The sequence below is a fragment of the Scyliorhinus canicula genome, chromosome 2 (assembly GCF_902713615.1).
Source record: "Scyliorhinus canicula chromosome 2, sScyCan1.1, whole genome shotgun sequence".
NCBI classification, from domain to species: Eukaryota; Metazoa; Chordata; class Chondrichthyes; order Carcharhiniformes; family Scyliorhinidae; genus Scyliorhinus; species Scyliorhinus canicula.
Genome location: NC_052147.1, coordinates 210,746,253 through 210,774,023, shown reverse-complemented (window position 1 = coordinate 210,774,023; position 27,771 = coordinate 210,746,253). Strand labels below are relative to the sequence as shown.

At 46.6% G+C, this 27,771-nt stretch overlaps 2 protein-coding genes across 10 annotated transcripts in view; one reads left to right on the top strand and one right to left on the bottom strand.

Moving 5' to 3' along the window:
- The window catches only part of umps (uridine monophosphate synthetase), a 52,447-nt gene extending 43,821 nt beyond the window's left edge, over window positions 1–8,626 (top strand). For 2 of the 9 annotated variants that reach the window (XM_038789509.1, XM_038789508.1), the window contains 2 exons: window positions 5,830–5,945; window positions 8,235–8,626. In XM_038789509.1, coding sequence (XP_038645437.1) covers window positions 5,830–5,843 — 14 coding nt within the window. In that variant the 3' untranslated portion in view covers window positions 5,844–5,945; window positions 8,235–8,626. The remainder of the gene's footprint in view (window positions 1–5,829; window positions 5,946–8,234) is intronic. The other 7 variants (XM_038789510.1, XM_038789505.1, XM_038789504.1 and 4 more) reach the window with 7 other exon arrangements.
- Window positions 8,627–11,525: 2,899 nt separating this feature from the next.
- LOC119961932 (cytochrome b reductase 1) overlaps window positions 11,526–27,771 on the bottom strand; it is a 35,609-nt gene continuing 19,363 nt past the window's right edge. The window contains exons 3-4 of the mRNA XM_038789502.1: window positions 22,754–22,908; window positions 11,526–12,218 (exon numbers count right to left, since the gene is read on the bottom strand). Coding sequence (XP_038645430.1) covers window positions 11,924–12,218; window positions 22,754–22,908 — 450 coding nt within the window. The 3' untranslated portion in view covers window positions 11,526–11,923. The remainder of the gene's footprint in view (window positions 12,219–22,753; window positions 22,909–27,771) is intronic.

Below are 27,771 nucleotides of genomic sequence, written 5' to 3'. Positions count from 1 at the left end.
GTCTGGTCTGACACTTTCAGATGTGTCTCCTGCAACATAATTACGTCCGCCCTCAGGGCCCGCAAGTGCGCGAACACCCGCGCCCTCTTAACCGGCCCATTCAGTCCCTTGACGTTCCAGGTGATCAGCCTGGTCGGGGGGCACATCCCACCCCCCCCCTCACCCCGCCGGTCAGCCATAGCCTTTCTCGGGCCGGCCCCTGACCCGTGCGTCGCGCCATTCCTGGCCCGCCCTTTGGCTGCCTCCACCTTCGACCTCCTTTCCAGTGCCTATTTCAAGTCCCTCTCCCGTCAGCAGAACAACCCCCCCCTCCCCTAACCCCATCCCCCGATACCCCCACCCCCGCCATCTACTGGCTGTAACTCCCCCCCCCCCCCCCCCCCCCCCCATCTGACTTCCTTGACTAGCCAATCTGCTAGCCCGGTGACTCAACACTCCGGCGCCTTCCTGTCCCATTCCCCTTGTTCCCCCGTCCTCCTCCCCACCCACTGGGGCAAGCCGGCTCCAGTGTCTTCCGCGAGCTGCACAAAAAGCCCAAACAGGAAAAAAAAAACACAACAAAAAAAAGGGAAAAAAACCACAGAAAAAAGAGAAAAAGCACATAAATGTCCATGAACAAAGGAAAGAGTCTCAAATGTTCCGCTTGGCCCCTTTGGCCCAGCAAACCGTTACGCAGCAGTCCAGGCACATTCGGCGTTCCTTCCCACAAAAATCCACGGGCCCTAACTCGCGTCCTTGGGGCCTCCTTTCGGGACCAGCCCCAGGTCCCTCACAAAATCCATCGCTTCTTCGGGCTCGGAGAAGTAGTGGTGTTGACCCTGGTGCATGACCCATAGCCGGGCTGGGAACAGCAGACCAAACTTCACGTGCTTCTTGAACAGCACCTCCTTGACATTCTTAAAGGCTGCTCGCCGCCGAGCCACCTCCTGGCTTAGGTCCTGATAAATGCGGAGAACACTGTTGTTCCACGTGCTGCTCCTGGCGCTCTTTGCCCACTGCAGCATCCGCTCCTTGTCCACGAACCTGTGGAACCTAATCACCATCGGGCGGGGGGGTCCGCCCGGCCGCCCCTGCCTTGCCTGCACTCTGTGTGCCCCCTCCAGCTCCAGCGGTCGTGGAAAGGCTTCGGCTCCCATCAGCTGCTTCAGCAGGTCTGCTACAAACGCTGCAGCATCAGCTCCCTCCGGGAGGCCGACCATCCTCGGATTGTTCCTGCGGACTATTCTCCAGCTCCTCCACTCTGTCCAGCAGTCTTCTCTGCCGCTCTTTCAGGCCGTCCACTTCTATCGCTGCAACCATTTGCGCATTCTCCTGCTCCTCCACCGCCTCTCCCAGCTCCTTAACTTTAACATCCTGGGCGTCCAGCCTCTGGTTCAGCTGATCCACCGCTTTCTGGATTGGGTCCAAGCTGTCCCGCTTCAGCGCTTCAAAACTGGACTTCATTACCTGGAGCATGTTATCCAGCGCCAGCTGGATTGCTGAGTCCGGGGTCCGTGTGTCCGCCATCTTAGGTCCCAGGTAATTTTCTTCAGGTCCTTGTCTCTGTCCCTTTTTCTCCTTCTTCTTCTGCCTTCTGGAATCCCGCTGTTCCATATGCCGCAGCCCGCTCCTCAGCGCCTTCGCTGCCGCTTTCCTTTGCCCAGCTCCTTAAATTTTTCCCCTCCTGGGCATCTGAAGCGGGTCCAAGCTGTCCCTCCTCAGCAACTCCAAACTTTTTCTTCCCTTTGTCCTGGAGGAAGGAAGGTCCGTGGGTCCGCCATCTTACCCTTCAGGTCAGCTTCCTCCTTGCCTCCGTCTCTCTCTCTTTCTTCCTCACCTGCTGGCCTCCCACACTTCCATTTGCTGCAGCTCTCTCTCCTCTTCTTTCACGGCAGCTTTTCTGCCGCCCCCGTGGTCCCGCTATCGCAGGGAATCAGCTGTTCCACCCCGCCGGAGTGAGAGCCCACCGAATGTGCGGCTCACTCGGACATCGCCGCCACCGGAAGTCACGACTGATGTTTTTACACAAAAAAGGTTAATAGGTCAATTTTTTTTTAAAATATTCATTTTCGGGATGTGGGCATCGCTGGTTAGACCAGCATTTATTGCCCATCCCTAGTTGCCGTTCGGAAGGTGATGGATTTGGATTGGCTTTGGGTTGTTGTCACGTGTACCAAGGTACAGTCAAAATTTGTTCTGCATACAGTCCAGATAGATTGTTCCATACATGAAAAACATAGGACATACGATAAATACACAATTGACACCAGGTGAAGCATAGTGCTACACAGTAGAAAAGATGCTTGGAGAGATCAGTTCAGTTTATAAGAGCGTCATTCAGGAGTCTGATAACAGCAGGGAAGAAGCTGTATTTGAATCTGTTAGTGCGTGTTATCCGACGTTTGTATCTCCTGCCTGATGGAAGAGGTTGGAAGAGAGAACCAGGTGAGAGGGGTCTTTGATTATGCTGCCTGCTTTCCCAAGGCAGCAGGAGGTGTAGACAGTCAATGAATGAGAGGCGGGTTTGCGTGATGGATAGGGCTGTGTTCACGACTCTCTAGTTTCTTACGGTCTTGGTCGGAGGAGTTGCCATACCAGGCTGTGATGCAGCCAGATAGGATGCTTTCTATAGTGCATCTGTAAAAATTGGTAAGAATCAATCTGGACATGCTGAATTTCCTTAGTTTCCTGAGGAAGTATAGGCGCTGCTGTGCTTCCTTTGTCATAGCGCGATGTGGGTGGACCAGGACATATGTTGGTGATGTTTACACCTATGAATTTGAAACTGTCAGCCATATCCACCCTGGCACCATTTATGCAGACGGGTGTATATGATACATCAATTCCTGAAGTTAATGATCAGCTCCTTGATTTGCTGACCTTTTAGAGAGATTGGTGTCATTACACGGCGCCACTAGGTTCTCTATGTCCCTCCTGTACTCTGACTCGTCGTTGTTCGAGATCCGACCCACTACGGTCGTGTCATCAGCAAACTTGCAGATGGAGTTGGAGCCATATTTTGCCACGCAGTCATGTGTGTATGGGGGGTATAGTAGAGGGCTAAGTACGCGTCCTTCCGGGGTCCCGGTATTGAGGACTATCGTAGAGGAGGTGTTGTTTATCCTTACTGATTGTGATCTATGGGTCAAGAAGTCGAGTTGCCTTCTTGAAGGTGAGTTGCCTTCTTGAACTGCTGCAGTTTAAGGACTTTAAGGTGTAGGTACACTTACTGTGCTGTTAGGGCGGCAGTTCCAGGATGTTGCACCAGCGACAATGAAGGAATGGCAATATATTTCCAAGTCAGGGTGGTGAGTGACTTGGAGGGAAACCTGCTGCTCTTGTCCTTCTAGATGGTAGTGGGTTTGAATGGTGTTGTCGACGAAACCGTGTTAAGTTACTGCAGTGCATAGTGTAGATGGTACACTTGGCTGCCACTGTTTGTCAGTGGTGGAAGGTTTGAATGTCTGTGGAAGGGGGAACATTGTGCAGTCATTCGCAAACATCCCCACTTCTGACCTAATGATGGAAGGGAGGTCATTGATGAAGCAGCTGTCGATGATTGGGCCAAGGACACTACCCTGAGGAACTCCTAAAGTGATGTCCTAGAGCTGAAATGATTGACCTCCAGCTATCTTTGTGCCAGGTATGACTCCAACTAGTGGAGAGTTTGCCCCCAATTCCCATTGACTCCAGTTTAGTTAGGGCTCATTGATGCTGTACTCTGTTAAATGCTGCCTTGATGTCAAGGGCAGTCACTCTCACCTCATCTCTGGCATTCAGCTCTTTTGTCCAAATAAGGGCTCATGAAGCCAGGGTAATATATTGGAATGGATAGAAGATTGATTAACGGATAGAAAACAGAGCGGGCAAAGATCGAGCTTTTTCAAGTTGGCAAGAGAATAGTAGAGTGCCACAAGGATCAATGTTGGGACCTTGACTAGTTACAATCTTTATGAGTGACTTAGATGAAGAGTCAGAATGAAGTATCGGTTTGCCGAATTTACCAAACCGGGGGAAAGGTGACCTGTGGGAGACGATGCAGTGGCTGCAAAGAGAAATAGACAGGATAGTTGAGTGACCAACAAGGTGGCAGATAGAGTATAACATAGGAGGTGTGAAACTATTCACTTCAGTTGCAAGAATAAAAAAAAGGCTATTTTTTAATTGGTGAGAAAATTGTAAGTGTTGATATTCAAAAGGACTTTGGTGTGCTTGTACAAGGAATACCGAAAGTTAACATGCAGATGCAGCAAGCAATTAAGAAGGCAAATAGCATGTTGGCCTTTATTGCAAGGGGATTATTACAATCTCGGACCAGACCTTAACAGTGGCCAGGATACTGGACAGAAACCCCAATATTTTATTTTAATTTTGTAAGACTGTGAGGAAAGAATACTTTGTTCCAGGAGTGATTTCACAAAAAATAGGGATATGGTTCATTGAAACAAACTTTGTTACTAACATAGTATTAAAATATCTTTACTATCACACAAGAAAATAGCTTACAACTACCCCTTAAACAATGCTAATCAATACAGTGGCACAATAACCCTTAACTGCTATCTTTATTCTCATTCAAACATCAAATAACTTTTCCGCTCTCAATCCAGTTTCAAATACAGTTAGCACTCTGGAATACCTGCTGTACAGAAATGTCTGGCACTCTACTTTAAGAAAAAGAGATATTTTGACTGCGTTAAAGAAAAGATCTGAATCGTGTCAGAACCATGCAGGAACTCTGGCTGTATTTCTTCAGAAGCTACTTCTCAGCTTGTTTCAGCTCACCTTCCAATCACACAACTTTAAACTGCTTGGCAAGAAACTGCAAAACTTCCACAGACATATGTTTAACTGAACTGCAGTGAGAGCAGATGCTTAACTTCTGCTCACATCTCATTCTAAACCTCAACTAAAACTGCTTCTTTGCAAAATGCCAGATACCTTTGCTTCTCCCACTAATGACATAATCTTACCAAGCTGAAATCTAATTAACTCCGCAGGCAACCCCTTAATCCAAACAAAACTCCATTAGCCCAAGCTTTTTGGCGATGCCTTAATTGCACTTCTGGCTCCCAAAACCTTTCAAACCAGAATTCTTTAAGACCACTACTGCAACAGCCATACAAGCTAACCCAGGTTTAACCCTTACTGCACCAAATACCTATAATACAATATATTTGAAATTCCTGCAGTCATCACAGATTGCAAGACCAGAATAAAAAAGCCTTGCCAAGGTTATACAGGATTTTGATGAGAGCATATCTGGAGTACAATGTGCAGTTTTAGTCTCTACAATAAGAAAGTGTATACTTGCATTGGGGTACACCGAAGATTCACTAAATTGGTCCCTGGGATGAGAGTAAATTGGGCTTATATACTCTAGTTTAGAAGAATGAGAGGTGATCTCGTTGAAACCTACACAATTCTGAAGGAGGTTTGATAGGGTAGATGCTGAGAGATTATTTCCATCATTTGGGGAGTTTCTGGATAAGAGGCCAATCATTTAGGACTGAGATGAGGAGAAATTACTTTGCTCAAGTGGTTGTGAATCGTTGGAATCCTATACCTCAGGATTGTGGATGCTCCATCATTGAATACATTTCAGGCTGGGATAGAAAGATTTTTGATCTCTCAGGGAATATAGGGATGGACAAGTTCATGTCCCAAGAGCAGGCGGGATCATATTGAATGGCAGAGCAGACTAGATGGGCTCTGTGGTCTACCACTGTTCCTATTTCTTATAGAATCCAAATCACAGAATTGTACAGTGCAGAAGAGACCCTTTGGCCCATCAAGTCTGCATCGACGCATGAAAAACCACCTGACTTGTCTACCATTCCTATTTTCCAGGACTTGGCTCATAGCCTTAAATGTTATGACGGGCCAAGAGCTCATCCAGGTACTTTTTAAAGGATGTGAATTAACCCGTCTCTACCATGATGTGGAGATGCCGGAATTGGACTGGGGTGAGCACAGTAAGAAATCTTACAACACCAAGTTAAAGTCCAATAGGTTTGTTTCAAACACAAGCTTTCGGAGCACTGCTCCTTCCTCAGGTGCCTGCGTCTCTGCCAGGCAGTGCATTCCAGACCGTCACCACCCTCTGGGTAAAAAGGTTTTTCTTCAAACCCCCCCCCCAACCAAACCTCCTGCCCCTCTAGATAAACATGTGACCCCTCGTAATTGACCCTTGTTTTAGCCTCCTCCTCCCCTGGGAGTGGGACTATTTACCTATAGCTGGATGTCTGGTTTGTGGGCACCAGGACACGATCACGCTCTAGTGGGCCTATATGCCCATGTCTGGGTTGCCAGGCCTCCTCAGAGTCCTGTGTAGTTTAGTCTGGGTCCATCAACTGGTCCCAGTTTACATGGGTCATCATTGGGAGACAATAGTTATACTGCTAGCCAGTGATGAGAGCTAAATGCAAGAAGTGACAAGTCGACAGGCACTACACACCACCCATTACGCACTCCTTGCATCACCAGAGACGCACTTCTGTCTGTGCATCTTTTTTCAACTTGAAATAGTGTTTCTCCTCTGTCCCAGTTCCTTCATAATTTTTAATTATCTCTTTCAAATTGCCTTATAATGTCTTCAGTTTTATGGAAGTAGTCCCAATTATTCAAGTCTTCCTTCGTATTTGTTTGTTCTTGTATCGGGGACCATCCTAGTGAACCTAAACGTTTTTTTTCTAATTGTTTTTGTCCCAATCATTTTCAGGTTGTGGCCAATACCAGCTTTTATTCCTTTCCCAAGTTGTCCTTGACTGGTGGTGAGAGAAGGGAGATAACATTTTGAGTCCGGATGACTCTTTGTCAAAGCCAGTCATCCAGGCTCTACGTGAGGTCCCTTCTCTCTCCCCAGATGCTGTCAGACCTCCTGAGGTTGTCCAGTATTTTCTGTTTTTGTTTCAGATTCCAGCATCCGCAGTAATTTGCTTTGATCTTGACTGGTGGTTGGTAGTGGCTCATATTACCACAAAGCTATTGGGCAGAAGGTTACAGGTTTTTCACCCAGTGACAAAGAAGAACAGGGGCGAAATTCTCCCCTACCCAGCGGGGCGGGGGGTCCCAGCGTAGCGGAGTGGCGCCAACCACTCCGGCGTCGGGCCTCCCCAAAGGTGCGGAATTCTTCGCACCTTTAGGGGCTAGGCCCGCGCCGGAGTGGCTCCCGCTCAGCCGACTGGCGCCAACGGCCTTTGGCGCCACGCCGACCGGCATCGGGGCTGGCCGAAAGGCCTTCACTGGTTGGCATGAGTCCGCGCATTCGCCGGAGCGTCAGCAGCCGCTGATGTCACCACCGGCACATGCACGGTGGAGGGGGTCTCTTCCGCCTCCGCCATGGTGGAGGCCATGGAGGTGGCGGAAGAAAAAGAGTGCCCCCACGGCACAGGCCCGCCCGTCGATCGGTGGGCTCCGATCGCGGGATAGGCCTCCGTGGGGGCACTCCCCGGGGTGCAATCGCACCCCCCCCCCCCCCGGACCCAGAGGCCCGCTCGCGCCGCCTGCTCCCGCCAGCACCAGAGGTGGTTTAAACCAGGTCGGCGGGAGACTGACAGCGGCGGGACTTCGGCCCATCGCGGGCCGGAGAATCGCCGCGGGGGGCCACCGACCGATTCCCACCCCCGCCAATTCCCGGGTGGCGGAGAATTCCGGCCACGGCGGGGGCGAGATTTACGAAGGCCCCGGGCGATTCCCCGACCCTGCGGGGGGTCAGAGAATTCCGTCCCAGGTGTTTATGTTGGGATAGTGTGAGAGCAGGTGTTGTTGATGTTTCCATGTACCTATTGCCCTTGCCCAAGTAAGAGTTGATGGTTCCAAGTTTGAAGAGTGCTGCCTTGGTGCAACAGAGTGTATATCATGTAGTTTATACACATCAAAATCCAATATTCCATAAGCTCTTTTATAACCCCTTTCCCCTCATTTCATTCAGGTTCCTTGGATATATCTATCCTGTCATATCCCAGCACTTTGCTCTCCTTTGACTTCAGCAACTTAATTATTTATTACAAATATTTAATGCCTCCGTGCCATCACATCTTCCTGTGATGGCAGGGAGTAGCTTGGGGGCTGAATGCTAGAGGGCCTAATATTTAGCAAAACAACTGATGTTTACAATACACCACGTTGATACATCCTTAGAAACAAAAGTAATTTTAGGTTGATAATTTATTTGCCAATTAAATAGTATTATGAAAATCTGTAACAATCTTGAATCAATTTACAAATTCTATCTCCGTCCCCCTTCTTCACAGCAGATAATCTGGGCCAGCAATATCTGAGTCCTGAGGAAGTGATTCACAAGAAAGCCTCTGACATCATCATTGTGGGCCGAGGGATTTTAACTGCAAAGGATTGTGTGGAAGCTGCAAGAATGTACAAAAAAGCAGGTTGGGCAGCTTACCTGAACAGGCTGTTATCTGCTAAAGGTTAAAAGTTTGAACAAATGTACTCGGGATGCTAATTTTGAGCATAATCTTTTGAAATTAATTGATATTTTTTCCATGATTTGTTTTGTAACGGGTATAATTATTGAATGTACTCTTAAATAAAAACTGTAACATGATCAATCACTGTTCTTTACAATTGCAGATCGAAAAACAGTATTTGTTGCAATAAAGAGTCAGCAACTGACATATATATAAAATCGCAATCTGGTACAACACACAAGAAAGCTATTGGGCCTGTGCTATTTCTTTGGTGGAGCCACCCAATCAGTTCTATTCCTCTGTTTTTTCCCCATACTGATGTAAACCTTTTCCCTTTTAAGTGTTTATCCAATTCCCTTTTGATTTCACCATTGAATCTACTTCCACCATCCTTTCAGTTAATGCATTTCCATCCACAAGAACTCGCTGTGTGAAACAAAAAGATTTCACATTGCTTCTGATTCTTTTCCCAATAATAAATTATTCATCCACCTCTTAACATGTAGGCCTATATAGATGTTGTGCAGGATAAATGATTTAATCTTAAGAATAATCAGAATTGGATCATTATTTGGAGGGTTTTGTAGTTTGTTTATTATTCCTTCACCAGGCAAGTGGGATTGCCTAGGCAAATTTAAAGCCGCCATCAATACATTTTTGCTCCTTTTTGGATTGAGTGGAAGATTATTTGAAGGAAGTGAACTGACCTTTATTTGTTTTGTTTGCAAATACCCCCACCTATTGTGGAAACCTGGTTATATTTCACCTTGGCACACATCAGTTTATGAAATTGCCTCTAATGATTCAACTCAAATCTTTGATATCCTTTAATGTGAGATTGTTAACTGGAAGTTCATCATTACAGCTGGATTCCTCGCATCATAATATAAATCATTGCACAGCCCCAATGAAGGAAATGAAGCGGGCAGCACGGTGGCCTAGTGGTTAGCACAATCGCCTCACGGCGCTGAGGTCCCAGGTTCGATCCCGGCTCTGGGTCACTGTCCGTGTGGAGTTTGCACATTCTCCCTGTGTCTGCGTGGGTTTCGCCCCCACAACCCAAAAATGTGCACAGTAGGTGGATTGGCCATGCTAAATTGCCCATTAATTGGAAAAAATAATTGGGTAATCTAAATTTAGAAAAAAAAAAATAAAGGAAATGAAATGATGAAATCATGCTTTTTAGAAATATTTTTGTAAGCAACAGAAATTCCTAGTATTAGGAATAAGATTCTATGGATTCGTAAGGCAGGTGCCGAAGACGACTGCAACATCAATGCAGGTTGGAGGCAGCGCCACTTGTGCACAGCCTGAAGACCCAGTCGTCCATCAGGCTGAAGAGGGGGGCAGAAGAGGAGGCCAGCAACAGGCCAAGGTGTACCGGAGTCTTGGTCATTCCATGAGCTGATGGACAGCATTTGTTGCAGAAGACTCCGTCTCAACAGGGAGTCCGTACTGCACCTGTGCCACACCCTTGTGGATATGGGACCCCGTGGAGAACACTTGCTCCCAGTGGCATGTGTACATGTAGACATTAAGGTGTTGTGCCTTCATAATTCTTGGTAATTGAAATTTTAAAAAAATCATTGAAGGGTTGAATGGCCTACTCCTGCTTTTTTCAATGATTTGTCCAAAATATAAATCATTATGAAGGCAGAAATTTGTTCAAGATTTCTTTTACAAACCTTCAATTCTTGAAATAGCCGTGATTATGTAAGTAATGCACTAAAACTGGACTTTCTGTTTTCTTGTGTTCCAGTGCATGATGCACATTTCTGGTGGGCAAACCGACAGTAGGAATTTGTAATTAACATGGTATAGATGTGGCATTGACATGTTCACAGTTGGTCCATGCCACTTAAATTCCTACCCATAAAAAGGTGGGCATCCAAGGTTGCTTTGTCTGGAGTTGTATAATCTAGGGCTCATAAGAGGATCATTCTACTTCTATATCAGAGCTGCTAAACTGAAATAATTTATCAGTACTACCAAAATCCGGTGGTTAGCACTGCTGCCTCACAGCGCTGAGGTCCCAGGTTCGATCCTGGCTCTGGGTCATCACTGCCTGTGTGGAGTTTGCACATTCTCCCATTATTTGTGTGGGTTTTGCCTCCACAACCCAAAGATGTGCAGGGTGGATGAATTGGCCATGCTAAATTGCCCCTTAATTGGGAAAAAAATAATTGAGTACTCAATTTATTTTTTGAAAAATAGTACCAAAATCTATGATTACAGCTTTGTACAGCGAATTAATCTACTTTGTGCATTCATCTTTAAAAATAGTGATGGTAGACATATGAGCAACATCAAGGGACATGTACTGATACTTTATTTATGTGCAGATATGTAGATAAAACAAGCCAATGCTTACAGTGCACAATGATCAGTACTAAATACATCATCAGTTTAAATGGCACATTCTTCGCCAAAGATGCCGAAATGCATCTGCTAAATGTATTTGACTTGCATCAAAATATGAAAAACATATATTTCATTGTACATTTCATGAAGATGTGCTTCTGCAAAACAAAGTATTTAATATAGCAGTAATTCCTTTAACAATATTTTGGCCCTTCCTCACTACACATGTCTACACAAATAACAACACTGAGAATAAAATCTAAATGTTAATAATAGACATATAAAGAGCACTGAGTGTCTCTAAAGATTTTTAATACAGAATTTACATGTCGAGTATCCTTTATCTGTAAATCCGAAAACCAAATACATCTGAAAACCACACACATTTTGAACCTCATGAGCTTGGCATGCCTCACGGTAGCATGGTGGTTAGCATCAATGCTTCACAGCTCCAGGGTCCCAGGTTCGATTCCCGGCTGGGTCACTGTCTGTGTGGAGTCTGCACGTCCTCCCCGTGTGTGCGTGGGTTTCCTCCGGGTGCTCCGGTTTCCTCCCACAGTCCAAAGATGTGCGGGTTAGGTGGATTGGCCATGCTAAATTGCCCGTAGTGTAAGGTTAATGGGGGGGATTGTTGGGTTACGGGTATACGGGTTACGTGGGTTTAAGTAGGGTGATCATTGCTCGGCACAACATCGAGGGCCGAAGGGCCTGTTCTGTGCTGTTATGTTCTATAAGTCTGCACGGTTTACCTTGCAATTTTTGTGGTGAACATGTCAAAATACAGGAATCCTGTATTTAATGTTAAATGATGTATCTTAATTTCTAGCCATTTTATTTACTTAAGACTATTGCTAGTCTAGGCATAGGCCACTGTAATGCAGGTTTATATGCAGTATCCGAGAACTGAAATTATCCGAAATCCTAAATGCAATCAGCCCTAAAAGTTTTGGATAAAGGATACTCAATCTGTATTTAGTTATTGTATCAACAAAACATTTCTTTTTGGTCTGTATTTTCCCTGTGTTCCAGAAACGTCAAGCCCAAACACTGTCCTCGGAATGTTCACTTAGCACAGAAAAAAATGGAATGACTACTATTCAATGCTCAAAGTTTTAAATACTACATTTTTATTTGAGCAAATTATAATTCATTTCTTAGAATGTTGATCTTTGACCCACATCTTCTAAGTGAAGGTGGCTCAATCTTGCTATGCCTTCAGGAATATTTTCATTACTGGTTTCAGCAGAAACATTTGTTTTGTTTAACATAGATGCATCTTCACTGCCTACATTTTCTTTCAAATGTTCTGGAGGGCGCTTCCACTCTGGACGTATGGCAATCCACAAGATGCATCCTCCAAAGAGCAAAATGAAAATTCCCAGAGTATTGACTAATATAGCCTCAGGAGGTGACTGAGAATATGGAAGTGTAGTATTACTACCTGACCGCCTGGAAAAGCAATTGTAAAAAGTATATAGTTATAATAAATTTAATTATTTTCATCTAGCTCTGCTCTATTATAGAAATGTTCAAACAAATATTTGGAAATATCATCCAAATTCAGGATTTGGAGTTTTTCAAAGCATACACATGTGAGGAGACAAAATCATGCTGCTATAATCCGGAAGTTCACAAAATTGAATCGAGATGTGCTGAGGAAGATAGTGTTGGTCAGGAGGTGAGGGAAAGAAAAAGAGCAGTTAAAATAAAATTGTATTTCAAATAACAATTTTTAAAAATAGCTTGGCTATTTTGACTTCATCTTATTGACACATCTGTTTAATAAGGATTAAATGGTCATATTCTGGTTGTACACCCTTATTGATAAATTAATTTGGATGTATTATTTGGTTGATTGTGAATTTTGGAGAATGTTATTAAAAAGTTTGTATCTCTTGAAGTACTGTAATGTAACTAAGAACATGATAGTGATAGGCAGCATGGTTTTGTGCAAGGAAGGTCATGTCTTACAAACCTAATAGAATTCTTTGAGGAAGTGACAAAGTTAATTGATGAGGGAAGGGCTGTAGATGTCATATACATGGACTTTAGTAAGGCGTTTGATAAGGTTTCCCATGGCAGGTTGATGGCAAAAGTGAAGTCGTATGGGGTTCAGGGTGTACTAGCTAGATGGATAAAGAACTGGCTGGGCAACAGGAGACAGAGAGTAGTGGTGGAAGGTAGTGCCTCACAATGGAGAAGGGTGACTAGTGGTGTTCCACAGGGATCCGTGCTCGGACCACTGTTGTTTGTGATCTACATAAATGACCTGGAGGAAGGTATAGGTGGTCTGATTAGCAAATTTGCAGATGATACTAAGATTGGGGGAGTTGCAGATAGCGAGGAGGACTGTCAGAGAATACAACAAAATATAGATAGATTGGAGAGTTGGGCAGAGAAATGGCAGATGGAGTTCAATCCAGGCAAATATGAGGTGATGCATTTTGGAAGATCAAATTCAAGAGCGGACTATATGGTCAATGGAAGGGTCCTGGGGAAAATTGATGTACAGAGAGATCTGGGAGTTCGGGTCCATTGTACCCTGAAGGTGGCAACGCAGGTTGATAGAGTGGTCAAGAAGGCATACAGCATGCTTGCCTTCATCGGATGGGGTATCGAGTACAAGAGTAGGCAGGTCATGTTACAGTTGTATAGGACTTTGGTTAGGCCACATTTGGAATACTGCGTGCAGTTCTGGTCGCCACATTACCAGAAGGATGTGGATGCTTTGGAGAGGGTGCAGAGGAGGTTCACCAGGATGTTGCCTGGTATGGAGGGTGCTAGCTATGAAGAAAGGTTGAGTAGATTAGGATTATTTTCGTTGGAAAGACGGAGGTTGAGGGGGGACCTGATTGAGGTATACAAAATTATGAGAGGTATGGACAGGGTGGATAGCAACAAGCTTTTTCCAAGAGTGGGGGTGTCAGTTACAAGGGGTCACGATTTCAAGGTGAGAGGGGGAAAGTTTAAGGGAGATGTGCGTGGAAAGTTTAAGGGAGATGTGCGTGGAAAGTTTTTTACGCAGAGGGTGGTGGGTGCCTGGAATGCTTTACCAGCGGAGGTGGTAGAGGCGGGCACGATAGCATCATTTAAGAGGCATCTAGACAGGTATATGAACGGGCGGCAACAGAGGGAAGAAGACCTTGGAAAATAGGAGACAGGTTTAGATAAAGGATCTGGATCGGCGCAGGCTGGGAGGGCCGAAGGGCCTGTTCCTGTGCTGTAATTTTCTTTGTTCTTTGTATGTATCCTTTGGAAGTGAATGGAAATCTTGATGGAAAAAGTGAAGTCATATGGGGTTCAGGGTGTACTAGCTAGATGGATAAAGAACTGACTGGGCAACAGGAGATGGAGAGTAGTGGTGGAAGGGAGTGTCTCAAAATGGAGATGGGTGACTAGTGGTGTTCCACAGGGATCCGTGCTCGGACCACTGTTGTTTGTGATATACATAAATGATCTGGAAGAAGGTCTATTTGGTCTGATTAGCAAGTTTGCAGATGATACCAAAATTGGTGGAGTTGCAGATAGAGAGGGGGACTGTCAAGAGAATACAGCAAAATATAGATAGATTGGAGAGTTGGGCAGAGAAATGGCAGACGGAGTTCAATCCAGGCAAATGTAAATGATGCATTTTGGAAGATCCAATTCAAGAGCGGACTATACGGTCAATGGAAGAGTCCTGGGGAAAATTGATGTACAGAGAGATCTGGGAGTTCATGTCCATTGTACCCTGAAGATGGCAACGCAGATCGATAGAGTGGTCAAAAGGCATACAGCATGCTTGCCTTCATCGGATGGGATATTGAGTACAAGAGTCGACAGGTCATGTTACAGTTGTATAGGACTTTGGTTAGGCCACATTTGGAATACTGCGTGCAGTTCTGGTTGCCACATTACCAGAAGGATATGGATGCCTTGGAGAGGGTGCAGAGGAGGTTCACCAGGATGTTGCCTGGTATGGAGGGTGCTAGCTATGAAGGAAGGTTGAGTAGATTAGGATTGTTTTCATTGGAAAGACGGAGGTTGAGGGGGGACCTGATTGAGGTCCACAAAATTATGAGAGGTATGGACAGGGTGGATAGCAACAAGCTTTTTCCAAGAGTGGGGGTGTCAATTACAAGGGGTCACGATTTCAAGGTGAGAGGGGGAAAGTTTAAGGGAGATGTGCTTGGAAAGTTTTTTTACGCAGAGGGTGGTGGGTGCCTGGAATGCTTTGCCAGCGGAGGTGGTAGAGGTGGGCACGATAGCATCATTTAAGATGCATCTAGACAGATATATGAACGGGCGGGGAACAGAGGGAAGTAGATCCTTGGAAAATAGGTGACGGGTTTAGATAAAGGATCTGGATCGGCGCAGGCTGGGATGGCTGAAGGGCCTGTTCCTGTGCTTTAATTTTCTTTGTTCTTTGAAATTAAGTTATAGCTAGGACACTTTGGGCTCCAGCAAGTCTGGCTTACCAATAAAGTGAAGCCACAGCTACAATGCTGATTCGTCAAAAAGACAACCTGAGGACTAGATGTATCAGTAAAGATACAAGTTATATTTCAGCGGCTAGAAGAAAAGCCAAGGAAAAATCTGATTGGCTAGAAGAATGGTCTTGGGGCTGGAATGTTCCTAGCCCCTCTGGTTAGAGATACAAATTAAAGTTACATTGTCGTAAGGAAGATTGGAGTACTTCCTAATGGTTAAAAGTGCAAATATTGGTAAGAAGGCGTTATTTGTGTTGACCATAAGAAATTGGGCTAAATATTGGAAGCTACCAGTAAAAACGGATATTAAAATAGGGATGTATCACTGAAGGCTTTGCAGGACCTTTGCCACAGGCACATTTGTTGGGGGAGAGTTAGGAGTAGGGCACTGAAGTCATAGAGGTTTACAGCATGGAAACAGGCCCTTCGGCCCAACTTGTCCGTGCCGCCCAGTCTTTACCACTAAGCTAGTCCTATTTGCCTGCATTTGGCCCATATCCCTCTATACCCATATAACAGTCTAAATACTTTTTAAAAGACAGAATTGTACCCACCTCTAACAGCTCATTCCAGACACACCACCCGCTGTGAAAACATTGCCCCTCTGGACCCTTTTGTATCTCTACCCCCCCCCCCCCCCCCCACTCACCTTAAACCTACACCCTCTAGTTTTAGACTCCCTATCTTTGGGAAAATATGTTAACCATCTACCTTCTCTATGCCCCTCGTTATTTGATAGATCTCTATAAGATCACCCCTAAGGCTCCTACGCTCCAGGGAAAAATGTTCCTGTCTATCCAGCCTCTCATAACTGAAACCATTAAGTGGCATCCTAGTAAGGATCTTTTCTGCACTCTTTCTGGTTTAATAATATCCTTCCTATAATAGGGTGACCAGATCTGTACACAATATTCCAAGTGTGGCCGTACCAATGTCTTGTACAATTTCAACAAGACGTCCCAACTCCTGTATTCAGTGTTCTGACCAAGCATGCCGAATGCCTACACCATCCTGTCCACCTGTGACTCCACTTCCAAGAGGCTCTGAACCTCTACTCCGAGATCTTTGTTATATAAAACTCCTCAAAACCCTAACATTAACTCAGTAGGTCCTTTTCCGATTTGATCTACCAAAATGCATCACCTCACATTTATCTAAATTAAACTCCATCTGCCATTCATTGGCCCACTGGCCCATTGAACAAGATCCTGTTGCAATCCCAGATAACCTTCTTCACTGTCCACTATGCCACCAATCTTGGTGTCATCTGCAAACTTACTAACCGTGCCTCCTAAATTCTCATCCAAATCATTAATATAAATAACAAATAATAGTGAGGCACACTGCTGGTCACAGGCCTCCAGTTTGAAAAACGACCATCTACAACTTCTGACATCAAAACAATTTTGTATTCAATTGGCTACCTCACCCTGGATTCTGTGAAATTTAACCTGATGCAACAACCTATCATGCAGTACCTTGTCAAAGGTCTTGCTGAAGTCCATGTGGACAACGTTGACGGCACTGCCTTCATCTACTTTCTTGGTTACCCCTTCAGAAAACTCAAATCAAATTCGTGAGACACGATTTTCCATTCACAAAGCCATGCTGACTATCCCTAATCAGTCCTTGCCTCTCTAAATGCTTGTAGATCCTGTCCCTCAGAATACGTTCTAACAACTTGCCCACCACAGATGTTAGGCTCACCGGTCTGTAGTTCCCAGGCTTTTCCCTGCGGCCCTTCTTAAACAAAGCCACACATCTCCAATCACCTCACCTGTGGCTGTCAATGATTCAAATATCTCCCACATGTCCGGGACTAGGATGAGTAGGTTCTTTGGGGGTGAGGACAGGTGCACCAGATGTTCAGGGAGTCCAGTGAACCACACCCATATGTTCTGGGCATGCCCAGCACTGGAAGAATTCTGGAAGGGGGTGGCGGGGACGGTGTCGAGGGTGGTTGGATCCAGGGTCAAACCAGGGTGGGGACTCGCGATTTTTGGAGTTGCGGTAGAGCCGGGAGTGCAGGAGGCGAAAGAGGCCGGTGTCCTGGCCTTTGCGTCCCTAGTAGCCCGATGAAGGATCCTGCTACAGTGGAAGGATGCAAGGCCCCCAAGTGTGGAGACCTGGATCAGTGACATGGTGGGATTTATAAAATTGGAAAGGGTCAAATTTGCCCTGAGAGGATCAATACAAGGGTTCTATAAACGATGGCAGCCTTTTCTGGACTTCCTGGCTCAAAGATAGGTATCTTGGTCAATAGCAGCAGCAACCGGGGGGGGGGGGGGGGGGGGGGGGGTGTTCCTTATTGTAGTTTCTATTCTGTAACTTTATATTGTGTTAATTTGCGTTGTTGTTAAAATGCTGTGTTGTTCATGGAGGTGGAGCAAATGTTTATGATTGTTAATATTATTGTTATTTTTGGTATTTTACTATGGTGCGTTATTGTTCAAAAATTCAATTTTTCAATAAAAATTATTAAAAAAAAAAAAAATGATTCAAATATCTCTGTTAGGGGACCCATAAATGTCCTGGGATACATTTCATCAGGTCCAGGGGATTTATTTACCTTAAATATACTTTAAGACGTCCAGCACATCCTTCTCTATAAGATGTACACTCCTCAAGACAACACTATTTATTTCCCCAAGTTCCCTAACATCCATGCCTTTCTCAACAGTAAATACCGATGAGAAAAATTCATTTAGGATCTTACCTATCTCTTATGGATCCGCATATAGATGACCTTGTAGATCCTTACGAGACCTTACTCTCTCCCTAGTTATTCTTTTGCCCTTTATGTATTTGTAGAAACTCTTTGGGTTCTCCTTTGCTTTATCTGCCAAAGCAATCTCATGTCCCCTTTTTGCCCTCTTGATTTCTCTCTCAACTCTACTCCGACAACCTCTACACTCTAAATGCTAGGAACTTAACATTTGTGTAGGACTTTGCCAATTGATGGTTATTTGTAAGAACCCAGTATTTGTGAGGAAAGTAATTGTCACAGGGCTAAGGATTGCTGTAAGAATGCAGTACTGAAGATCAGTAGAGTACCAGGCTAACAAAATTGGCCCAAGAGAAAGAATGTAAACAGACGTGTGCTGAACATGTGTACCCTACCATGCCTCATTTTATCAGATCCGTTAAGGTAGCTGCTGCGAATCGTGATATTTGGACTACAGTCTCCAGCAATAACCTAATTAAACATGCACAAAGATGAGGGTACCTCAGTCATTTGTTAAGTTCACCAGACTGTCTCCATGTTCCATGCTGGGTAAAAGGGAAGATCGCAACTCAATAGTCACTATTAACTATCCGTTGTATCACTTTGGCCTTCCCAATTCAAACCAAACTGGGTGAGCTGCAGAAATGTTAATGTCGTGCAATTGAAGCTGGTTTCAGGGAGTGCACTCTTATTAACCCAGGACTAGCAAAACCTGGGTTTGAAGCCACTAGTGGTCTAAGAACCAGACTCTGAGGCCAGGATTCTCCAAAATCCCGGCCAAGTGTTGACACCGGCATTAAAACCGGCACGAGCGACTCCGGCGTCAACAGACCTCCAGGCCCAGGCGTTCACCCCTCCCTCGGGGCTAGTACGGTGCCAGAGTGGTGTCTGCTGCTCCGGCACTCGAAAACAGGCTTGCCACGGCAGGCGTGGGTCTGTGCATGCGCGTGGGTTGCTGTCTCCTCCCCGGCCAATATGGCAGTGCCCTACAGGGGAACATAGCCGCCCCCCACCCCCCACCCCCCACCCCCCCCCACTGGAATTAGCTCACCCACCGATTGGTGCCCCCCCCCCCCACTGGAATTAGCTCACCCACCGATTGGTAGGCTCCAATCGCGGGCCTGGCCACCGTGGCGCCCCCCCACCGGAGTCGGATCCTCCCCCTCAATGAGTTTCAAAGTTGACCTGAAAATCAACCTCCTAGATATTAAACTACAGAAAACCTGGCAACCTTAAATCATGGAATCCATGCAGTGCAGAAGGAGGCCATTCGGCCCATCGCGTGTGCAGCGATCCTGTTGTGAATCCTTTGCTTTACAAGACCTTCGCAGGCTGCAGATTGCAAGCAGGGTGAGGTGCTATGAATTTGGTGAAGGGCGAGGAATTGCTTTTTTTTCTGACTCGATTCAGCAGGAGGAGCTGATTGGTGAGTAACTGGTAAGCCAAATAGGAATTCAGAAATGTATGACTTTTAGTTGACGGCGGTGCTAGCATTTAATGAACACAGTAATTTGGATTATACATGGGAATTATTCTAATTAATTCCAATAATTAACTAAATAAGTAGCAATGGCAGGACAGGTGTGTTACAGCTGTGGAATGTGTGAGCTCCTGGATGCCAACGCAGTCCAAGACAAACACGTCCACAAAGCATAAGCAGCTAGAGGATTACTGATCTGGAAGCTGAACTGTAGATATGGCGCAACATCAGGGAGGAGGAGAAATACCAGGACATTTTGTATCAGAGGACTATCACACTTCTTAGAATAGAGTTGTCTGTTTTGGTCAGCGGTGAGGGACAGGAGGGTATGACCGAGAGTGAAGCAGGTAAAGGGACCGAGCAGACAGTAGTGGAGGAGCCTCAGATTTTATAATTGTCAAACAGGTTTGAGGTGCTTGCAACCTGTGTGAATGAAAATGGATGAGCAGGCTGGCCATGGCATAGGAAAGGTATTCAAGCAGGGGAAGCAAAAAGGAATATAGTGATTGTAGGGGACAGTACTGTTCCCCGCAGTGAGAATCTAAAAGGCTGTGTTGTCTGTTTGGTGCCAGGGTTGAAGAGGAACTTGCAGTGTGAGGGGGAAATCTAGCTGTCATGGTCCATGTAGGTACTAATGACATAAGCAGAACTAGGAAAGGGGTTCTGCATTAAGAGTATGAGGAGCTAGGTGGATTTGAGACCAGCAAGATATCTGCCATGATCTGATTCAATGGCGGAGCAGGCTCAAAGGGATGAATTACCTAATTCTGCTCCTAATACCGATGTACCTATGAATAAAGCCTCAGCTCAAGAGGTGGATGATCCTTGTACCACAGCAACAGAAAGTATAGTGCGCTTGCTGTGTTATTGTCTCCTGCCCACTGCCGATGGAAGGCTGTGGAGGCCAAGTCACCGAGTATCTTTAAGACAGAGATAGATTCTTGATTAATAAGGGGATCGGGGGTTAAGGGGATCAGGGGTTATAGGGAAAAGGCAGTGAAACGGGGATGAGAAACATATCAGCCATGATGGGCCAAATGGCCTAATTCTGTTCCTCTGTCTTATGGATCAGTTGATGGAGTTTACAGGGGAATTTAAGAAGCATTGACAGGAGATGCAGGAGGACCTGTACCAGGCGTTCGCTGGACTATGGAACAGGTGGAGCAGCTTATGATGTTGCAGGGTGCGATGATCCAAGAGGTGGAAAGGGCATTGTCTGATCACAATGACCTGATCATGTCCTTAGAGGCGGAGGTGGCAATGCTGGGAGACGCCCATAAGTCGCTGAAAGTGAGAGTAGATGAACAGGAGTATCAGTCCAGGCAGCAAAATTTCCGAATAGATGGATTGCCGAAGGGGGTCGAGGTTACGAGTGCCCCCTTGGTGCTAGATTGGGATTCCGAATCTTAATTGATGACATGGAACGTGCGGGGGCTGAATGGCCCAGTTAAAATATCCCGGAATTTTCCCATTTGAAGAGTTTAAGGGCGGACATGGGGTGGAATTCTCCGCGCCGGAAGCACGCCAAGTCTGAGAATAGCCTTTCACGCCGGAAATCCGGCATTACAGGGCTTCCGCAGTCCCGCCAGGCGCGGGCTAGATGCCGCCGGTTTGGGGCCGTTGAAACCCCCCCCCCCCCGCGGCGATTCTCCATGCTCAACAGACCGAGTGCCTGCCGGAGTGGGGTGGGTGGGGGGGGGGGGGGGGGGTGGGGGGTGGGGGGGGGTGGGGGTGGGGGGGAGGGGGGTGGGGGTGGGGTGGGGGGGTGGGGGGTGGGGGGGGTGGGGAGGGGGGTGGGGGTGGGGGTTGGGGGTGGGGGGGGTGGGGGGGGGTGGGGGGGGTGGGGTGGGTGTGGGGTGGGGGGGGGTGGGGGGGGGGTGGGGGGGTGGGGGGGGGGGGTGGGGGGGGGTGGGGTGGGTGTGGGGTGGGGGGGGTGGGGGGGGTGGGTGTGGGGTGGGGGGGTGGGGGGGGTGGGGGTGGGGTGGGTGGGGGGTGGTGACGATTCTGGAAACCATTAATGGGGCATCTGAGGCATTTTATCAGGGTTGTAGAGGTACAAGCCCAGGTGGAGGGTGCGGAGATCGAGTACTTTCTAGATGGACTGGAATTCCCGGTGGTGAAGGAGGGGAAGGGACAGGGACTGGAGTCACCGTTGGAACTCCAGGAGATAACGGACTGCATTAGCCTGATGAAATTGGGGAAGGCACCGAGGCCGGATGGTCTTCCAATGGAATTTTATAAACCGCTCTTGGCAATGCTGGCACCGCATCTCCTGGGGATGTATAATGATTTGTGGGCACGGGGCAGAATTGCCAGCCATGTTAAGCAGGCGTCCATCTCCTTGATCCCAAAGAAGGATAACGATCTGATGGAGTGTGGGTCTTCTGGGCCCATTTCCTTGTTAAATACTGATGTGAAGGTTTTGAAGAGGCGACTGGAGTGGAGCGTGCCGCAGGTGGTCTCTGAGGATCAGACCGGCTTTGTCAAGGGGTGACAGTTGGCGAGTAATATTAGGTGGCTTCTGAATGTGGTGATGACTGCTTCTAGGGGGAATGTGCCAGAAGTTATTATTTCAGTGGATACGGAGAAAGCGTTTGACCAGGTGGAGTGGAGGGTACCCGTTCGAGATCTTGGGGCAGGATATTTCCAGCTTTATAGGAACATGAGGTAGGGATGCCCATTATCTCTGTTGTTATTTGCGCTACCTATAGAGCCCCTGGCTATTGCGCTTTGGGTATCAAAGGACTGCAAAGACATAGGGGGAAAAGGTATCTCTACATGGCCAATCTGTTACTATTCGTCTCAGATCTGCTTGTATGTATAAAGAAAATAATGGGACTGTTAGGGAAGTTTGGGTCCTTTTCAGGGTGTAAACTCAACGTGTCACAGAGCAAGGTATTTCTGATGAATTCTCAGGGAATGTGTTCAGACCTGGGTGCCTTGCCTTTTGAGGCAGCCAAGAAGATATTTAGGTACTTTGGTATTCAGGTGGCTCACGACTGGGCCACGATGCACAAATGGAACCTGGCCAGCTTGGCGGGCGGGGTAAGGGAACCTGAAGAGGGGTGATGCTCTCCTGCTCCCCTTGGCAGAAAGAGTGCAGACCATAAAAATGAACATTCTCCTGAGGTTTGTGATCCTGTTTCAGTCCCTCCTGATCTTCCAAAGCTTTTTTTTGTAAGGGTGGATAGGTTAATTTCAGCCTTTGTGTGGGCAGGTAGGACATCCAGGATGCGGAGAGCCTCACTGCAGAGGGGATGGTGGCTGGGGGGGGCGTTACTAAATTTATTACATTAATGTTTATACTTACAGAGAGAAAATAAGTTTTTCAGTTATTCCCATTTCGGCTGCAGTAACTGCCATTCCGAAGATGAAAAGACCAACACCGACGTGAAATGACATGTAAAATGTCTTGATAAACATAGGAGTGCAGGGCAGCAGGAAAGTGCACAATCCCAAGAGTATCTGAAAATAGAAGAAATTATTATATTGTTATGTGACAAGAGAATCAATCTGTTCAACACTTTTCACAGCTCAAGGGAAGAACCGGCAGCTTTCTGAAGGAGTAAGCCTTATCCTTACAAGGTTTTTATGTACAAATATATATATGTGGAAAAATAGGAAAGGGAATGAGATGGCAGCTCGAGTGATCTTGAGGTTCTCAAGCAACAGAGGAATAGTTACTAACTATTTATCTTTCTAAAGTTTTTACTAAACCAAGTATTTGACTTAATGTGCCAGTCGGGCTAGTCAACAATCTAAACCTGGAGCAGCAAAGAATCTGGCCAACAATAACTTAGTTGGCAACAGTGGTGGCAGAGAAGAAGTGAATGGATATTGTTGGTTTATGTATCAAAATTCCAAGACATAGAGCTTAAGAATAAATAAGAGAGGGTATGCAAAGAGTAGGAAAAGGGTACAAAACTCAGAGCCATCAATACTTGTGCATGAAACATAGAAAGCTAGCACACAGGTACAGCAGGTAATCAGGAAGGCTAAAGGAATGTTGGCTCTTAAGTCAAGGGGGTTCATCGAATCATAGAATTTACAGTGTAGAAGGAGACCATTCGGCCCATCGAGTCTGCACCAGCCCTTACAAAGAGCACCCTACTCAAGCCCACGTATCTACCCTATCCCCCTAACCCAGCAACCCCCACTTAACCTTTTTGGACACTAAGGGAAATTTAGCATGGCCAATCCACCTAACCTGCACATTTTTGGACTGTGGGAGGAAACCGGAGCACCCGGAGGAAACCCACGCAGACACAGGAAGAACGTGCAGACTCCGTACAGACAGTGACTCAGCCGGGATTCGAACCCGGGACCCTGGAGCGGTGAAGCAACTGTGCTAACCACTATGAGTATAAGTGTAGGGAAGTCTTGCTGCAACTGTATACGGTACTGGTGAGACCACATCTGGTTTTGGTTCCCTTATTTAAGGAAACGGTTCAGAGAAGGTTCACCAGGATAATCCCCAGAATGGAGGGATTGTCATGAGCAAAGGTAAACAGGTTGGGACTCTGCTCATTAGAAGTTTGAGAGGTGATCTCATTGAAACATATCGTTTTATGAAAACACGGGGAGTCCATAACGAGCAGGCGCTGGAATTTGGCGACTAGGGGCTTTTCACAGTAACTGCATTTGAAGCCTACTTGTGGCAATAAGTGATTTTCATTTCATTTTCGAGTTGTAACAAATGAAACAAAAGTTTATCTACAAGGTTTGTGGTACACTGCTCCCAGTAGTATCCCAGCCAGGTCGGAGAAGGCCAGTCTTGAACTGGACGACCTTATATACTATGTTAATTGAGCTTCCCGACCCCAAGCAAGGACGCTCGTATTCCGCAAGGGACACGGGGAACACAATCATTCCCGTCCTGTGCGGGTGCAGGTTATGACATCCCCCCGCAAAGTTCGATGTTCCAACCGAAGGTTGTGGACGATGAGGAGGAGAAGCAGAAGAAGGATGATGACGGATTCTTTGGTTCAGGCGGAATATCCTGCACCCGAGGCGTGGGTCTCCTACGTTAAGGAACGCCCTTCTAATGTGAACTGGTGTCTACTAGCAAGGCTGTGCACGTCAGATACAGCGCTCCAGGGTTACCTTCTGCGAGCATGGGTGAAGGCCAGTCATCTTCTGCCTCATCAACACAAGTGGTTGACTGTCTCTTGAGAGATCCCAATGATTCATAATAAAGACAGCAATCCTGTTTCCGCTCCTCTGCAAGTCAGTGCTGCTTTCAGAACATATTACCGTGACCTGTATGAGTCAGAAACTCTTCTGGACAAATCAAGTATGACAAGCTTTCTGGACGGACAAGAATTGGATTCCCTATTATGGTCTGGGAGAGACTTTAAATTGTATTGGACTACTGCAATCGGGCAAACCCACGGGTCATGGAGTCACAGATAATGTTAATAAACTAAAATACACACAGAGCCATAGAATAACTACAGTGCAGAAGGAGGCCATTCGGCCCATCAAATCTACACCGACCCTCTGAAAGAACATCATACTTTGGTCGAAGCCCCACCCTTTGCCCGTAAACCAGTAACCCCACCTAACCCGTTTAAACACTAAGGGGCAATTTAACATGGCCAACCCATCTAACCTGCACATCATTAGACCGTGGGAGGAAATCAGAGCACCCGGAGGAAACCTACTCCGTCACTCGGAGAAGGGACAGACTCCACACCTATAGTGTCCCAAGACTGGAATTGAACCCGGGTCCCTGGCAATGTGAGGCAGCAGCGCTAACCACTGTGTCACCGTGAACTCCACTTCTTCCTGCGCACGACTTAGCTTAATTCGGTTTAAAGTGTTGCACACAACGCATTGGACCAAAGCGAGGATGAGTGGGTTTTTCCAGGATGTGGAAGGCAAGTATGATTGTTGCTCATTTGCGCCAGCCAACCACACTCACGTTTCGGTCTTGTCCCAAACTTGCTACTTTTTGGGTTTTCTATTTTAATACTATGTCGGAGGTTCTTCAAGTGTTTCTAGACCAGGGGTGGGCAAACTACGGCCCGCGGGCCGCCAAAGGTCTTTATGCGGCCCACCAAGATCAAGTCATTAAAAAAAAAAATTTTTTTTTTTTAAATTTCTTTTTTTTAATAAGGTTAATGGGGGGGGGGGGGGGGGGGGGGGAGGGGGGGGGCTGTTGGGTTACTGGTATAGGGTGGATACGTTGACTTGAGTAGGGTGATCATTGCTCGGCACAACATCGAGGGCCGAAGGGCCTGTTCTGTGCTGTACTGTTCTATGTTCTATATGAGGCGCCCAGAATCATAACCGGGTGAAGCGCCATTTTTGAAAAGTAGAGAAAAAGAGGGCTAAAGGCAGGATGCCGCCGGGGGAAGCGCTGAGGTATATGCCGCACGCTAATTGGTTACAACCAGGACTATTAATTAATATACTATGCGGCCCTTTAAAATTGTGAATTTCTGAATGTGGCCCTTGCACGGAAAAGTTTGCCCACCCCTGTTCTAGACCCATGTTCACAGGAGCCATATTTGGGGTCTCAGACTCACCGGCATTTCACTCTGGGGTTGGGGCGAATGTCCGCGCCTTTGCCTCATTGGTGGCCAGGAGGCAAATACTACTTAGCTGGAGCTCTCCCCCACTGCCTAGTGCATCCGACTGGTTGGGAGATTTCATGTCATTTCTCCATTTGGAAAAAATTAAAAACACCATCAGAGGGTCGGTGGGGAGATTTTACCCGAGGTGGCAACCATTTATTTCATTTTTAAAGATTTAGTTAGAGGGTTTAGTTTATAGTGGGGTTAAAGTTTTATGTCACAATTTTGATGAAAGAAAGATAACTTTTTGACTTTGCTGTTTGATTGTTCATAATATGATTAATGTTTGTTTATAACATTTTAATAAATATATTTATTTTAAAAAAACAACTCACTGGAGGAGGCTCCTAATTACCATCCTCAATGATGGGGGAGCCCAGCAAATCAATGCAAAAGTGTGGGCTGAGGCATTTGCTACAATCTTCAACCAGGAGTGCCAAGTGGATGATCCAACTCAGCCTCCTGCAGAGTCCCCAAGCATCACAGATGTCAGCCATGTCCCGTTCCTCTTTCACAACCTCCTCCCTCGGACATTGATGCCCCCTTCACCATTCACAGTCTCCTCCCTTGGTCATTGATGCCCCCTTCACCTTTCACAGCCTCCTCCCTCAGTCAGCGATGCCCCCTTCACCTTTTACAGCCTCCTCCCTCGGTCAGCAATGCCCCCTTCACCGCCTCCTCCCTCGGTCAGCGATGCCCCCTTTACCGCTTCCTCCCTCGGTCAGCGATGCCCCCTTTACCGCTTCCTCCCTCGGTCAGCGATGCCTCCTTCACCTTTCACAGCCTCCTCCCTCGGTCAGCAATGCCCCCTTCACCGCCTCCTCCCTCGGTCAGCGATGCCCCCTTTACCGCTTCCTCCCTCGGTCAGCGATGCCTCCTTCACCTTTCACAGCCTCCTCCCTCGGTCAGCGATGCCCCCTTTACCGCTTCCTCCCTCGGTCAGCGATGCCTCCTTCACCTTTCACAGCCTCCTCCCTCGGTCAGCGATGCCTCCTTCACCTTTCACAGCCTCCTCCCTCGGTCAGCGATGCCTCCTTCACCTTTCACAGCCTCCTCCCTCGGTCAGCGATGCCTCCTTCACCTTTCACAGCCTCCTCCCTCGGTCAGCGATGCCCTGTTCGCCTTTCACAGTTGCCATATGAACTCAATCATCAATGCCTTCTCTTCCCTTCAACAAAGCTCTCCATATAAGAAAAAGCAGCTCATACTCAGCCCCAATCCACCAGAAGAGAAGCTTGCATGCTACACGCCACTTTTGAGCAGTTGTGAATCTGAAGGCACGTGCTTCCCGTTTGCTGAATACTTAGTTCCAAGGGTACACTTAAATCTGCCAAAATTGTGTTTTAATGAACATGTGTGACATGCTAATATATTAAAAATAGTTTCCCGACTTTTGCTGTCACTCAATCCACCGTCAACTTAATACCCACATTTCATCCCCTTATCGGGAAGCTGACATTTTGCCTCCCGCTCAATTAAGTGCCCCCCCGCCAAACTCCTTCCTGCTCTTAGGAGCTTCATAATATTCTGCCCGGAGTATTTTCCTTGCAAGTTATCTTGTTTTTTTTATGTAAATGTTTTTATTCTCCATTTTCGCATTTTCCTCCAAAATTTACACCCCACCCACAAACAGTAAACGGTAACAAATACAAAATCAATCCCCTTAACAATAACAACGATCTCATCCTCCCACCACTCCAAACAAGGGCCCACCTGTCAATATATGCAACCACTAAAACAAGCCCTCCCA